Source organism: Ictalurus punctatus, chromosome 6, assembly GCF_001660625.3.
Source record: "Ictalurus punctatus breed USDA103 chromosome 6, Coco_2.0, whole genome shotgun sequence".
NCBI classification, from domain to species: Eukaryota; Metazoa; Chordata; class Actinopteri; order Siluriformes; family Ictaluridae; genus Ictalurus; species Ictalurus punctatus.
This window is the reverse complement of record NC_030421.2, coordinates 17,651,764-17,668,757: the sequence shown is the minus strand read 5'-3', so window position 1 is coordinate 17,668,757 and position 16,994 is coordinate 17,651,764. Positions and strand designations below refer to the sequence as shown.

Here is a 16,994-nt window from a genome sequence, read left to right as displayed (position 1 = left end):
GATTGGCGTGTCTAAAGTGTCCGTAGTGTATGAATGGGTGTGTGATTGTGTGCCCTGCGATGGACTGGCACCCTGATTGTGTGCCCTGCGATGGACTGGCACCCTGTCCAGGGTGTACCCCGCCTTGTGCCCAATGCTCCCTGGGATAGGCTCCAGGTTCCCCCACGACCCTGAAAAGGAGTAAGCGGTTGAAGATGGGATGGATGGCTATGCTAGACCTAAATCTAACCCTAACCTTAAAACCGGTCAGCTCTTGTAGTTAAAAAAAAAAACCTCATGAGGACCAGCTGAATACCCTCCTGTGAAGTGCCTTGAAATGCGCAGCATTATTCAATGTGTTGACGTAAGTTCCACTGAAACAGGAAGTCAGGGCGGGACATATAGAGTGTCCCTGTCCCCCTTTTTAAATAGCCAGTAGCGTTCACTTGACAGTACCATGGATTTTTATAATGTTGGGGGAGGGACATTTCTGATTCTAGAGAGCGTTTGATTGGACATAAAATCTGATGAGAAGCTGAAATGCAGAATGATGACATTGGAATTTTTGAGCCGTATTGCTGGTAGAGAGAGAGTGTAAATTTGGAAGGCATATATCGTCTTAATGTGAATTGTGTCACTGTTTTGGAGCGCACCAGCTTATATCTATACCTTTATCTAACCTTAAGACTGACATATTCCTACTAAAATCCACAAAACTTCCATTCTGATTTCATGACTTCAAAACTGCAGATATTCATATCCTTGTGGGAACATTTGGTCTACACAAAGATATAAAACACAAACACACACACACACACCTTTACAGGTGTATCAAATATAGTGACTTGGGTAAATGGCACATCTACTGTAGGGTAGTGAAATTAACCTGCACAATGTAGCTCAATGTGCATATAATTATACCATGACATTTTTTCAGAGTTGTGAGCATTAGTGCGTGTGTGTGTGTGTGTGTGTGTGTGTGTATGTACCGTAGAAAGAGTGCAGAGTCTCAGCAGGATGTCCCAGCTCTGCTGCTTGTTGACTGCAGGATGGATGAAGCAGGACGCAGAGTCACAGTGAGTGCTGCAGTTTGGCCTGATCTCCATCACTGCCTCAGCTCACACACACACACACACACATCCTGAGAAGCAAAATCAGCAGTGTGAGACAGCATGCTACCTGACAACAGCCTGAATTAGACACACTACTAAAAAACTATTAAGAAATATACCAGTGAATAGTTAATCTCAGCCAAAAACATGCCCCGCCCCGTTTCCCATAGTAAACCAATATTTCATTCACGTGTCAGAACATGATTGGCTCTTTTGCTTTTGATGCAATAACACGTTCAGCGTCCTGCTAATTAATGCTGCAAAACTGCTGCATGAACTTTTTTTTTTGCACTTTGATCCATCTGAAAACTAATTTCCCTGCAAGAATGTAATCATAAAAAGCTTTATAAGATTAAAATTGAGTGTAACTTTAATACCCGGCAAGTATTTTGTTCAGAGCACAAGCTCTGATAAAAAGTCAACACAGACAACTGAATTTATATGGAGTACAACAATATTTTCATTCTTAAAGAAACAGTCCTGCGCATTACAGCCTAATTTTTATCTACAGCTTCTGTGCCGTATGCGCCATTACAATTGGCTCAGTTTATTAGGAACACCCGTACACCTGATCATGCATGCAGTTATCCAATCAGCCAATCACATGGCAGCAGCGCAATGCAGAAAATCGTGTAGATACAAGAGCTTTAGGTAATATTCACGTCAAACATCAGAATGGGGAAAAAAATGTGATCTTAGTGACTTATGATTGTGACATGGTTGATGGAGCCAGAATGGCTAGTTTGTGTATTTCAGAAACTCCTGGGATTTTCACTCACAACGGTCTCTGGAGTTTACATGTCAGGGTAACGCCAAAGGGCGCAGAACTATACTACTATACATCGGTCCCAGCATGTCACATGCCTCACTAATCACGCTCACCTGTGTCTTGTTAGGCCTTGTTTAGCACCATTATTTACGTTCTAGCTTTTCAGTGTCTCACTGGCTATGTTTACTGTACATGCACATCAAATTGCATTTACGGTCTATATTAGGGTTGCAGCCATATTCCGAATACGATGTTTATATGCGTACAGGCATCAGAATATTTCTGTATACCTGTATGGTTGTTGTACGTATACTGAGCCACATATGCACTGAGATTTCCTGGAAGATTCTGCCGTTGCTACCCACAATTCCTTGTGGACTAAGCATGCGCATTTATCTCCTTTCAGTGGATTTTTTGAATAAGGTGTTTACATGCAACACATTTCCGATTAAAACAGGCATATTCCAGGGGTGGGAATCAGAATTTGGGGAATCAGAATATTCTCTTAATCTGAAGCGGCTGATCGTATTGCGGTGATTACACGACTCGATACTAATTAGAATGTTGCCAAATTCCGATGAATATCGGAATATCGATGCGCACGTCAACGTAGATTTTGTTGTAGTTGTCCTTTGTTGCCATGTGCGCATCATGTTATTGCTTATAGTCTTTATGTCTTTTGCCTCGTATCCACAGGTCATTTTTATCATTCTTGTTTGCACAGTTTTGGTTGTTTGGTTTACACTTTACATAATAAATGTTCGTTCTGTGACAACACAAAATGGTGCGGAAAAAAAAAACATCCAGTGAACGGTAGCTCTGTGGGAGCTAACGCGTTGTTGATGAGAGAGTTCAGAGAGAATGGCCACTCTGGTTCGAACTGACGGCTACGCTACGGTAAACTCAAGTAACCGCTCTTTACAACTATGATGAGTGAAAAAGCATCTCAGAATGCATATGAAAGAGCAGAACTGGTTACAACACCAGAAGACCACATCGCCTTCCAGTCAGCCAAGAACAGGAGTCTGAGCCTTTCACCAAAACTGAATAGTTGGAAGTTTGGAAAGATGTTGCCTGGGCTTTTTAAGTCTTAAGCAATTCCAGTTACACTTTCCTGAAGATTTTGTGGTGTAAATTATAACCCGCCCCCCGTCCAACAACAGTTCTATGTTAATGAATCAAATCAAATTAAATCCAATGTTATTGGTCACACACACAATCCTACGCAGTACGACATGCCATGAAATGCCTTTTATGACTGTCCAGTGATGTAAAAACAGAATTTACTTACATAGAACTAGAAAAACATAAAAATATAGTATAAAATGAACTGTAATGCAATGCTGTGCAACATCGAGCTGAGGTAGCTGCAGTGACAAAGCTAACAAGATAATAAACATTTATAAATACGGGAAGAGCTGTGTATATTAACAGGTATGTTGGGTGTTGTGTAAAGAAATCCAAGGTCTGTATTTTTATGTCTATGTATATATACTGTAGTCCTAGTCAATCGCTGTCTTTGGTCTTTGTTTGTCCTGCAAACCTTATATCTGACCACATGCTAACTAAAGTAAAAATGTGCTTCCTATTCGTATCTATTTGAGTCATTCTGAATAATGTATTAGTATTCGGTTACATCTATTCCACTGAAAAAAAAGATTCACATTTAGCGTGTCATTTTCATCAAAACTGGACCTATATAGCGGCAAAACTCACCACCAGAGGGCAGTGCAATATTCATCCATATAAGTCAAGTCAACCTGAGTGACGGATCAACGCCAAGAATCCTCTAAAGTGCTCGTTTATAGCATTCATCACAACAGGGAAGACGTTGTGTTATCACTTTAAACATTCACGTAGAAATTCACAGCCCTGAGAAGTTCAGCGGAGTGAAGAGGAGTAATTATTGGGAACCCACCCTTTTACATAATAGCAGCTCTGCTCAAAATACATAAACACTCCACTCCTGAATCCTAAATGAGAGAGTAGGGGGTGGGGGGATGGGGGGCTGTCTCTAGTACACTGTGCTAAATCTCACAAACATTGCTTCATCACACGCACACATGCAGTGTACACCTCAAACTGGTAAAAGAAAAAAAAAAAACGTGATCCCTGAACACATCTGCAGAGCTGGTATGTGGGATATAGGGCCAGCTTGTGTGACGGTTTGAGTAGAGCGTAAACGTTGCACGGACTTGTTGTGGAGATGACAGCGTCACGTTTCTATAGACTTGTTTGTATGCCCTGGAAAGATCTGGAATAAACTCTGAGTGAACTTGAAGGTGTAGACTGTCCTTGAACGCACTACTATAGTTTAAGCATTGAATCTTCCCCTGGATGTTTTTTTTCAGTTAACAAAAAGTTAAATCCCTCTATTTTACAAAGTAGAATTCCAAGAAGAAGCAGTTATAGCCAGTGTTGGCACGTGTGAACGTGTCACACGTAATTACTTACTTTTCCATCCATCCATTTTCTATACCGTTTATCCTAATGGAAATTTGGAAATGCAAATCAGCCTACAACGCAGGAACATGCAGGACTCGAACCCCTCAACCCTGGAGGTGCGATGCCAAACTGCTCACAACTAAGCCTCCATGACCCCCTTGCCTACTTTTGAATCACTGTAAACCTAAAACGTGCGCTTAAATTTTCTATAACAGCACTGTATCTCGAATATTAGGTTTACATTAATGCACACGCTCTAATACGGTATCGTTTCTATAGTAACAGGGACTTTTATGGTGGACACTCGACATAATCTATGTCAAGTTTTTTTTTTTTTTTTTTTTAAACTGCTATTATCTTAGGAAATACAACTGTTTCTTTCTTGTAAGGAGATTATTTGACATTTATGGAAACAGTCTCCAGTGTTATACATTTTTCTACCTTGGGAAAGTCTTCCGAACAGAGGAGTGGAAAAATGCATTTGTGGTTTCTCTAAACCATGATAAGCAGCATTTTTCTGGTCTTGTTAACCTTCAATGATGATGAGGAAACTGTTACAATATAGCTGCTAGAATGTAACTGATAACAGGAACTAACTTGCTTCACAGACCTTCACAGTCATTCACAGCCAACATTAAATGTAACTATAACCGGATAAAAAAAGTGTGGTGTTATTCTTTAATAAAATTGACAAACTGTTGTGCTATAAAAGGAATAAAATACATTGTGATGTGCTGCTATTGGAAAAGAATCCACTTCAGGCTGACTTCAGGGTAGGGGGCAGTGGTGGCTTGGTGGTTAAGGCTCTGGGTTACTGCTCGGAAGGTCAGGGGTTCAAGTCACTGTTGGACCCTTGAGCCCTTATCCCTCTCTGCTCCAGGGGCTCTGCATCATGGCTGACCCTGCACTCTGACCCCAGCTTCCAGACATGCTGGAGTATGCGAAGAAAAGAATTTCACTGTGCATATGTATATGTGATCAATATAGACTCATTAACGAGATCGTTGATTATTTTCCTAACAGCGCACCGCATCTTTCACCCGTTACATAATATACGACACTGTCTGCGTATGAGTTGTTTTGTGTCATTAGATGTGTGTTCATCACGAGTTTAATGTCTCAATGAATGTGGAAGAAAGTGTTAATAAGATCTAATGAATAAGTGCGTCTGAGATTCATGACGTTTTTATTGTAAACAGTCTGAACAGTCACCTCTGAGCATGACTAAGCACTTGTGGTTGAATATCTATCTGTCTAAAAGCCTCAGGCATTCTCTTGCACAGTCACACACACACACACACGCGCACACACGTCATCATCATCAACATCATCACAGTCACAAACATATAAACCTCTGAGAAACAACTATCAAAAAAACATTAGCGCAATAATATCTATTACTGTAATGTAATCTAATATGTATTATATGTTAATTTATTTTAGTCGGGGGGTTTTAATAATGAGCTCTCGTAATAATATTCTTTGTGAAATTATACCAACAGTGCTCAAAGTGTTACAATTATTAAAGTCCAGGTATGATAAACCATGCTCATAAAACCCTGGACTATGAAATTATAAATGAGTGAAAATAAAAATAATAATACTCATGCCCATAACTATATTTCATTAAGCAATGATTAAAGCTTAAAGAAGGGAGGGAATGTTCATTACCATAAAGCACCAAGCTACTTACTGAAGTGAGAAACTACTGTAGACGTGTGTATACCCTGCTAAAAAATAAAAAAAACCCAATATAAACCTTCAGAGAAGTTGTAATGATTTTAATGGTCATAATAGGAATTGTACTGGTTTTAATGGAAGATGTAAAGGTCCCTGTGGGTCTCTACTGGTAATTTGTTGCCTTCTATTGGTGGCATGTTATGTCTAGTGGATACCATTAAGGACCTATGTACTATAAAATATGTACTACTTCATAATGGAAATCATTTGGTAATGGTTATAATGGTTAAACAAGGGCTGATGGTTTGTAATGGTATTTGTAGTGGAAACCATTCGAATTTCTGCGATAGTTTCAATAGTTTTTTTAAAAACAAAAAAAATTCAGCAGGGTATGAATACACAGAACTCATATTGAAAGTAACCAACATAAGCGTGCTTGCTGTAATGTTAGCTAATAGCCAGAGCTAAATCCTTAGTGAAGTTTAATAAATCATGATGTTACCTGAGACAAAAACAAAAAGGGGTGTTAATGTCATGCTTTACACAGGAACGCAGAAAAGCAGCATATCGATCCACTTTCAAAACTGTTCGTTCGGACTGAATCGGAGTGGTCCCATGCGGATAAACAGACTGGAGAACAACAACAAAAAAATCGCTGGTTGAGGGTGTGCGTGAGAGTAGCGAGGATGGAAACGTTCTTGCAAAAAAATTCCATTCGTTAGTCAGAAATATGATAACGAGATATGTCAACAAACCTTACAGCCAGCTTGGATTTCAAAAAATGTCAACCGTACTACACAGCAATACACAGCTGGCTTCTTTTCCTGCAGTTGGTTTTAATCAGAACTCTCGCTGTAATCGAATCGCACTAGAATTCTCTTCCTGATCTCAGCCCTGTGGTTTTGGCCTCTGCACCAAGACGCGACAACACACCAAGGATGGATATGTGAAACTGTTCTTACACGTTTAACACAAATTCTACCAAACTCGAACTAGCTAAATTAAAGAATTTTAAGTACTGATGTTAGTTGACGTGAACAACGGAACAGACACTACTGATTAGGTGACAGGCCCCATGTACAGCAGCTCTAAACAGTCATGTTATAGCCTGAACAACTTCTCATGGATAGATCCAATGGCTTACATTACATGGAATATCTGCCATACAAGTCGACCGATTTTTTACAGATACTGACAACTAAGTTGAGCAGTATCGATGGTTTTTAAAATTTATACACTATATAACACTTATAGCTTTATAGCATGAAAATGCAGTTTACTGTTTAAAATGAAATAAATATATAACTATTAATAAATATTAAAGTAAATAAAACATATAAATCCAGACTGAACCAAAAAGTAACACTCTAATCAAAAAACTCTTCAAATAACACAACAAAATTTGTCATTTGTGATCGTGGTTATTTCGCCTCTAGAGGCTGCGCTCATACTCTATAATGACGGCGGACCCTTCTCAGCTGCTCCCGCAACGGACGCAACCGGGAAAAACTATCGGTGTGGAATTTTTGCCGATAACTGATCATTCCAGCAGTAGGTCATCGGTGCGGAAAAATCTGCAAAATCGATGACTGGTCACCCTCTAGAAGTCACTCTATATCGTTACTATAGAAATAACAGTGTATCAGAACAAGTGCATTAACGTAAAACTGTGATTTTCCTTGCAGACAGAATTACTGTCACAGCTACTGTTACAGAAAATTATTCAACACCTTTTAACCAATCAGGTTTGAGAATTTAACAGCGCTGCGGTATGAAGCATATTACTGAATGATTACTATGAATTATACAGTAACTACTATGTGTAATCTGAGAATTTAAAGCCCATGTGCGATACGAATCATATGCTAAGACTGAGCACGTGAATATTTTTTCATCTTATTATTTCATACACAGTGATGATCATTAATTTGCACACGAGTGACAAATTAAAGGAAAAAGCAGTGGAATTGTTATTCTGTGTAGGGCATTTATTTATCTCTGCTTACATGGTTTGGTTCCACTTGTTCTGCTTAGAGGGAAGAGTCACTGAAAATCAATCTAACATTTTTCTGACTGACCTCCTTTATCCTATAATGAAACAGTTCTGTCCTGATGGGAGTGGTCTCTTCCAGGATGACTCCGCCCCCGTGCACAGGGCACGAGGGCTCACTGAAAGGTTTGAGGAGGATGAAAATGATGTAAATCATATGTTATGGCCAGATGGGAGATTTTGGAGTGATGTGTTAGACAGCGCTGTCCACCATCATCATCAAAACACCAGCTGAGGGAATAAGAACGCTGTTCATCGCTCCAGTAGACTTCCAGTGACTCTGTGCCAAGGTGCATAGAAGCTGTTCTGCCAGTTTGTGCTGGCTCAACACCTTACTAAGACATGTGTACACATGGCATCATTATGAAATAAAACCACCAAGAAATTAAGACTGCCGAACAGGAGTATATATAAAGATGTGGTCTTGTGTGGAAAGCTCATTCCTGGAATATACTGACGCAGTGAAGCATGACGTTCAACTGAACACCAATTATCCAAATACATTCCTCACCCACACTCAATCACCTGACTCAACTCATAAAATGTCTGCGAAGCCGAATCAGGTGTGCCGAGGTAAAGGAAGCACAACAGGTGAACGGTGGAGGATTGAACAACAGCATTGCTCACCGGGTGACTAAGGTTTCTGTCCCAAATATATTTAGTCTGTTACACTGCTTACACTTTCCTTACATGATACGAGTAAAGAGTCTTTATACAGACACACAAACCAGTTTCAACAAAGATTCCTATAAGTGATCTAAACTAAAAGACTAAAACTAAAAGACTACCTTCAAGTCAAAAATTTCCAAAAATGCCAACATGCGCCTCTTCATACAGTATGATTATATAGTATTCTTTAGTGTATTTTAAAGTGTACTACATTAAGTTTATTTATACCACAGCGCTGTTGAATTACCGATTCTGATTGGTCTGAAGCTGGTGATTCATTTCCTATAACAGCAGCTCTGACAGTAATTAAAACTGTGAGGTTTATATTCCTAATGCGTTATTGTTTCTATAGTAACAGCTCATTATAGGGCTAATAATAAGCAGATTTTTTTTAAAAAATGTGTTGATATTTAACAAAGAAAAATGGATATGCTTTCAGTATGGTGTGTTTATTTAACATTTATGGAAGGAGTCTAAAATGTCAGCTCGTTGTAACAGCCATTAAGGTCTACAAGTAGGGAAGTAAATCTGTGCCAAAAAAGTATTGAACGTAACTGTTCAAAAATATACAATGAGAAAGAAGAAAAACACTCTGAAACTGAAAACAGTGAAAAACTTTCACATGGTCTTCAAATAAACTGCATTCTTTGTTAACAGTTTTCTAATTATGGTTTGTGAACGTGCTGCCAGTGCTTTTGTTTACACTTTCAAACATTTCGTTCACGCTTCGCAAGTTTACGTTCGCCATTCTGCCACAAGCCTCTCGTGTGGGCGGGGCTTTCAAGCAATTTACTCTCATTGGCTAGTGAGATTTGGATCGACAGCACCCTGCCCTGGAAGTAGAGACTTCAGTGGGGTGAATTTTGGAGTGTGTTCTGAATGCTGTTCTCTGTAAAGTTGTAGTGTTTGTACTTTGTAGTGAAAATTACTTACTTACTTAGTCAGTATATTAGTTCGTAATTAATATTTGAGGTTTGGGTAGTTCAATTCAATTCAATTCAATTTTATTTGTATAGCGCATAGTGCATTGTCTCAAAGCAGCTTTACAGAGACATATAAACACAAGATACAGATTATAAGTGTGTGAATTTATCTCTATTGAGCAAGCCGTGGTGACGGTGGCAAGGAAAAACTCCCTAAGATGTAAAGAGGAAGAAACCTTGAGAGGAACCAGACTCAGAAGGGAACCCGTCCTCATCTGGGTGACAACAGATAGTGTGAAAGTAAAAGAAAGTTCATTATGGATTTAACATGAAGTCTGTTTGTTGAACTAATCCACTGTTCACTAAAGGAGATCTGAGTGCAAAACTGCATGTGGTAATTGCAGTCCCAATGCCATAAGGGTAGTCTCATATGACTCTTTTTTTCGAGGAGTGGCACGAAGAGGTGGCGGCATCATCATCGGCATCATCATCATCCTCCTCCTCCTCCTCCTCCACAGCTGGACACTCGAGCTGTCGATCCAAATCTCACTAGCCAATGAGAGTATATCGCTGTCAATCCCGCCCATGTGTGAGATTTGTGCCAAAGTGGCGAACGTAAATGCAAATGAAAACTCGCATTTTTTCCTTGATAGAAACGACATTCATAAACCGTGATTAGCAAAAACGAAGCTCAGAACAATGTTAACAAAGAATGCAGTTTATTTGAAGACCGTGCTAAAGTTTTGCCACAGCGTTCACGGTTTTCATTTTCAGAGTGGTTTTCTTCTTTCTCATTGTATATTTTTGATTGTTTCTTGAAACGTTACGTTCAATACTTTTGGCATAAATTAAATTCCATATACAAGACGACTTTGTGCTTAGTAACATGACAAGCTGTGTATGTTTTTGGCTTATTATCTTCAAATGAGAGGGGGGAAAAAAATAAGTTATAGAATGATACAAACGTAAGAGTTAATAGGAACTAACTTGCCTCTTGGATGTCTCAAAACATTAAATGTAACTATAAGCGGTTAAAAAGTATAGACCCGAATATTTAATATATTCAGAAAAGTTTCAGTATCGTATCTCTAAAAGTTAACTAATAGGTTAACTGTGGCCCAGTGTAGTTCTTTTAAATGACTCAAACATGCTAGTATATCAAATATAAACTTACGCAAACACTTAGTGTATCTTTGTTCAAGTATACATTACTATAGTTGTAGTAAATGTAGATAAACCGTCAACTATCATATATTTAGATAATTTGTCTGTGTCAAGTAAAATATAGTGTCTGGTTGAGTCTAAGCTCCTAGACATCACAGCTTGCTACAGGATTCTGAAACTACAGGAAAGTCCCGCTCCCATAACTGGTAACTTACTCCTAAAAAAAAAAAAGCATAGAACAGCACCTACACCCTAACTTCCTTATCCTGAAAATCATTCACAGCCACTAATGTTCACATGTCCGGTTCAATACGAATGGAAAAGAAGTCCGTCTGAGATCTGATCTGTTAGAAATCACTCAACAGGAACTCGACACAGTTTGGTGCAAGTGTGTGATGATTTCGGCATAAACCGGTAGCCCTATACTTCCCTTACTTGTCAGCTGCAAACCTCAAAACAAAACAAGCTGATCAATTTCAGACACCAAACATTTCTCGGCTGGTCGACTATACAGTATTTGTGATCAGTAGGAACAAAATCGGTGAGCTTTGTTCACACTCGTCATTCAGAAGAGATCGATTAAGATCAACACTAAATTCTCCTGCATTTCCAGTTCATGCGATATGATGCTAAGCTAATCATTGCTGTCTGAAAGTACATTTTAATTGCAGTGGTTTTGTGTCATCTTTAGTGTAAAATAGTAGACATGAACGTTTACAAAGGCCTCACGGTAAACCTGTATTTAGCTTAAACACTGTAAGCAGCTTAACCACAAAATAGCAGTTTTAACTATTACGCTCACTGCTGGATTATCCATAGCCTGGTATTTGACACTAGCTTTATATTTTGAGATTCTTATACTGTTGCGTGACTACATTTGAATTGTTTATAGTTTAACATCATCCAATCTATTGTTTCATTTAGCTGTATAACATTTGTATAACAACTGTGTAATGATCCATGATACATCTGATTTCTCTGTTCTGGCGCTTCAGAAATTCCTACGCTTCCTTTTACAAAATGCTGTCGTCACTTTCCCAAAATTAGAGCCGCAGTTTACGGTTTCCTGCTGAGAAAGGCATTTCCGACCATTTTTCACCAGCACTCAGGCCGTCCAACATGCCATGCGCTCAGCTACGCAGTGGAGAGGAAAGGGTCTCCAAAGGTCGTTCGTCAACTGCCAGGAGCGGTGTCTCCCAACCCAGTCCTCAGAGACAAACAGACAGAGATTAATGTGAGATCCCAATGCAAATGTATTATGATTCAGTGTTGAAAGCTGAGGTAGAGAAAACTCCTTGGGGTAATCGAGGATTGCACTGGAAAACACTGATCTAGACATGACTGCATCCTAATCTGGGCTGGTCAATAAACTTTCATGCGAAAACAACAGCTGTATTGTTAATTATCTTACCGGTACCATAATTTCATAGACATATTACTACTAGTACATCTAAAGCTATACTAATAGGTTACCTGCCACCTAGTGTAGTTCTTTCCATTGACTCGTATTAAATGTAAACTTAAGTAGACACTTAGTGTACTTTAGTACCGTTGTAGTAAGCTTGGATAAATGAGTAGTATACTTTAATGTACACCTTTTTTGGTAAGGGTTCTCTGGACAAGCCTGCTTGAGTCTAAGTTCCAAGATTCGGCAACTTAAGTCCAAAAGTTAGAGCAGTGTTTACATGGGGAAAGTTACAAGTATTCAGAGACGGCTTACGCACAAGTCAATTTTCTGAGTGCCTCGAGATTATTCTGAGACAAGCAGACTAACCGGGTTTCAGTCCCGATGCAAATATACCAGTGATTCAGTGTGGAAAGCTGAGGAAGAGCAAAATCCCGGGGGTCATGGAGGATTAGTCTGGGAAACACTGGACTTGATGTTCCATCATCCTAATCTAATGCAACAGAAAGAGTGTTAGGTATCAAACAGATGGACGGCACACTTCTATAATGCTCTCAAAACCTTTTAATAATAAATAAAGTAGACAACATTGTCTACTCCATTTATTATTAAAAGCATTTGAGAGCATTATAGAACTGTGCCGTCCATCTGTTTGATAGTGTTAAGTATCAAACACTATTTCTGTTGCATTAGATGTTTTGAGGGCATTATACAGTCCCTCCAGGATTTTGCGATTCAAGCAAACTACACAATAATCAAAGAAGCTTACAATTTTTCTAAAAAGACGCGTCATGTGACGTCATCACAACACGCATTCATATGCATCAAACATGAGTACAGCTAAAAGGTCTCATTTAGCAACAAACATCACCATGAAAGACCGGACAAAACTATTTCGTGCGATTGCATCATCACCAATTCAAGTAGTTTTCCACAAAAACAGCACAAAAAACTCCATCACAGTTTTTTTTTAAAACAAGACGCACTTTTGGCCGCAAGAATCACACCAAAAACAAAAAACTCCAGGAAATCCTGCACGGACTGATTATAGCAGTGTGTCATCCCTTTTTCCTTCCATGATTTATTTTGATTCTTTGCCCGTGCACCTGTTTAAAAAACTGTTTTTGGATGTTCGCACACTATCCTGTTTCTCTAAGTATCAAATAGATACCATATAAAATAAGGCTGCAACAAGTCATCAACAAAATGAATAAAATGTGATACAAAATAGTTGGTGACAAAGTTCATTAAGTGTTATGAACCACTGCGTCACTTCTCGTGGACTAAATACACACATGGTGGAAAATGGTGGAAGATGTAATGAAACGACAACAATAACATTATGACCAAAGTCACACACACTACATTTCACTCCAGTGTTGGTTTCATGACATAACTTGTGTTTTGATGTGTGGAATAATTCACTATCATTCACTTGTAGCTGTTGTGAGAAGCAGCGAAAGTGCTGGTATTCTGTTGAGTTGTCTGGCCTTATCTAACTGTCCATTATGGTCATATTTACTGATCTTTCCAACAATATCATAAAACACTGTCTTGTGCTACTTTAGGCCAAAAAGTCAATAACAAACACCTAAAAAATGGTGAAGCTTGCTGTTGTAGGAGGTGTTGGTGCACCTGCACCTACACAATGGTATTGACGGAATCTTTCCATGATGACAGAGGTGTGTCTTTTCCTTTTGGAGTGGATTTAATGGTCATTAAAGAGCAATGCTACAAATGTGGCCTTGGGCGGAGAGCACAGACATCTAATGGAAAAGCAGTGCTAATGTTAACTACATTCAAAATCTTGATAGATTCATTCTGTTAGGTTTTGTTATAGACTTTCCCTTTTAGTTTCATCCATTAAAATGTTAACAGACAGATAGACAGATTGTACTTGACAAGGCACGTGCAAACATTTAAGTAAACTTAAATAGTGTTGCCAGTTCAAGCTGCTAGCCACAAGTATAATGTGTTACTGGGCTCTTCTGACCCGTCTAAACTTTCGCATCTGCAGGAGAGAAGGAGACAAAGCACAGCTATATTGAAACATTCCATTTCACCTTGTAATCCCTTTAGCACTTGAGCTGATTTAAGTAAAGAATGCAGTTATTGGTAAAACCCTACCGAGCAAAGAAAGTGGATCAATCCACAAAATGAAGAAGAATGCCAATGGATGCACATGGTAGGCTTATTACATAACCACATATGGTTTGATTGGCAGTTCATAGTCTGTGAAAACATGTCCTATTATTTATGGGTTTATTAACAAACTGAATAGAAGTTCCAGTGATTAAACAAGGAGGTGCCTCAAAACAAGTCTTACAGTAAACACTGAATGATGAATGAACTCATGCAATCATATCACAACGTAATTGAGCTACAGCTTCAGTGGAAAAAAAAGAAGTAAAGTTAAAATTAAATAGCATGAAATTAACCGATTTATAACAGTCAGAGCATGTTTAACCAATGCTACACACAATCAGAGCATGTTTAACCAATACGACACACAATCGGAGCATGTTTAACCAATACGACACACAATCGGAGCATGTTTAACCAATACGACACACAATCGGAGCATGTTTAACCAATACTACACACAATCGGAGCATGTTTAACCAATACTACACACAATCGGAGCATGTTTAACCAACAATACACACAAGAGTCAGTATATTAGAGGGTAAAGAGTGGTACTGTCTAGAATAATGGTTCTTAAAGTGAGGTCTGTGATGTATAGCCAGGGGGTCTGCATTTTTGAAAGGATTGGAAATCACAATCCACCATTTTCCATACCACTTATCCTGCACAGGGTTGCAGAGGAGCCTGGAGCCTATCGCAGGGAACCCGGGAGACAAGGCGGCAGACACCCCGGACCAGTCAACCACAATCACATTCACATACTACAGACAATTTAGAGATGCCAATCAGACTCCAACACATGTCTTTGTACTAGGGGAGGAAACCGGAGTACACAGAGGAAACCCCCAAAGCACAGGGAAATAATGCAAGCTCCACACACACAGTGCAAAGGCAGGATTTGAACCCCCAGCCCCGAAGGTGCAAGGCAAATGTTCTGTCCACTAAACCGCCTTTCCCCCACCCACTGTTATCAAATGATTATATTTATTACTGATGTTTTATACTTATTAGCCAGCCAGGTCACTTGAATCTAATGAATTTAATCCAAATCTCAATAACTCAAAAATAAATACACCTAAATATGTTAAAATATGACTGTAATGTGTTCTGTCAGTCGATAATATGGCTCTGATAAACAGCCCCAAAATAACTGCACACATTAAAATATTTAAATAGTGAGATTATGTTCATAATAATAATAATAATAATAATAATAATAATAATAATAGTAATAATAAATGTCTGTACTGAGGGAGTCTGTGGAATGTGTTTTATAGTTACTGGAGTCTCTGGCTGCAAAACTTTGAGAATACAGTTTAGTTGTTTTGTGCATCTTTTACCTAGTAATGTATATGCTCTGTGTACATCTAAAATGATTTAAGAATTTACATTAGGAATCTCTCTTGTACCACTTATTAGCTTTTAGAGCAACACTTTACTTCTTATACCTTTCCAGGTAACACTACACGTACAACTCGAGTTGGTAGCATCGCAGTGAACAGGGAAAGGTGCGTTCCTTAACCCCGCAATTTGTGGGGTTTGTTTTAATGTAATGTATCTGCGTAAAATGCAGGATATGGCTTTTTTTTAACGCACGGTTTACGCAAACTTCAGTAGCGTGACTTTAGTAGCTTCAACTGACGTGAAAGACGGAGTACAAACCTGTGTCCGAGTGTCAGCTAATCCCAAAGTATTTTCTGGTTTTCCTTTCTCCATCCTCGGAGAGACAAACAAGCGTCCAGTTTACGCGCGTCCATGACCACAATACCCTACATGCGGTAAAAGTCAGCTTAGTCTCTGAATAAAAGTAAGTCCATGTACACTTTGTGGAGCGTGAGAGAGGAACCGGCAAAGAGACAGAGAGAGAGAGAGAGAGAGAGAGAGAGTCAGACAGAGAGAGAGAGAGAGAGAGAGAGAGAGAGAGAGACAGTCAGACAGGGGGGGGGGGGGGGGTGCGCGTGGAGGTGATTAGTAGGCGGTAAGGGCGCGAACTCTCTTGGTTTCCTTTTACCTTCAAATCTGACAAAACAACTGATACAATATTTATCCTGCTCACCTCATCTAACTGACTGACTGACTGACTTATTTCTTTTCTTGACTCAGTTAAATACATTCATAATGAAGACAAATGTGACCTAAATCACTTTTTCCACATGACACAGATCTGTTCTTTTCATAACAGTGTGAACTGGGGGCAAAACACATTAGCTTTGTTCACACAGCACGATTAAGCTGGGTTATTTGTTAAACCTGACGTGTGTATTATTTGAGGAAGGCAATTAAACACATCTCAGGTGATTTCCGTCTGAAAATCATGCCTATTAGAGATGTAACCGAGTACGAATACATTATTTGGAATAAACAATATATGATACGAAAAGGAGGTGCAATATTACTGTTTCATATGTTTGTTTTGGGTCTTGTTTTTTTAAACAGAAAACTTGCCAGAAAGTAGTGGTTGGTACGTTTGAATCGCACCTCCGGGGTTGGGGGTTCCTGCCGCTGCCCTGTGTGCACAGTTTGCTTGTTTTCCCTGTGCTTTAGGGGTTTCCTCCAGGTTCTCTGGTTTCCTCCCCCAGTCCAAGGACATGCGTTGTAGCCTGATTGGCATTTCCAAATTGTCTGTAGTGTGTGAAGGGGTGTGATTGTTCCC

At 39.1% G+C, this 16,994-nt stretch overlaps 1 protein-coding gene across 2 annotated transcripts in view; it reads right to left on the bottom strand.

Moving 5' to 3' along the window:
* gpr156 (G protein-coupled receptor 156) overlaps positions 1 to 16,994 on the bottom strand; it is a 43,477-nt gene that overhangs the window by 16,379 nt on the left and 10,104 nt on the right. The window contains exons 1-2 of one of the 2 annotated variants that reach the window (XM_017469113.3): positions 16,004 to 16,241; positions 969 to 1,120 (exon numbers count right to left, since the gene is read on the bottom strand). In XM_017469113.3, coding sequence (XP_017324602.1) covers positions 969 to 1,085 — 117 coding nt within the window. In that variant the 5' untranslated portion in view covers positions 1,086 to 1,120; positions 16,004 to 16,241. Of the gene's footprint in view, positions 1 to 968; positions 1,121 to 16,003; positions 16,242 to 16,994 lie in introns of those variants that run through there. The other variant, XM_017469114.3, reaches the window with a different exon arrangement.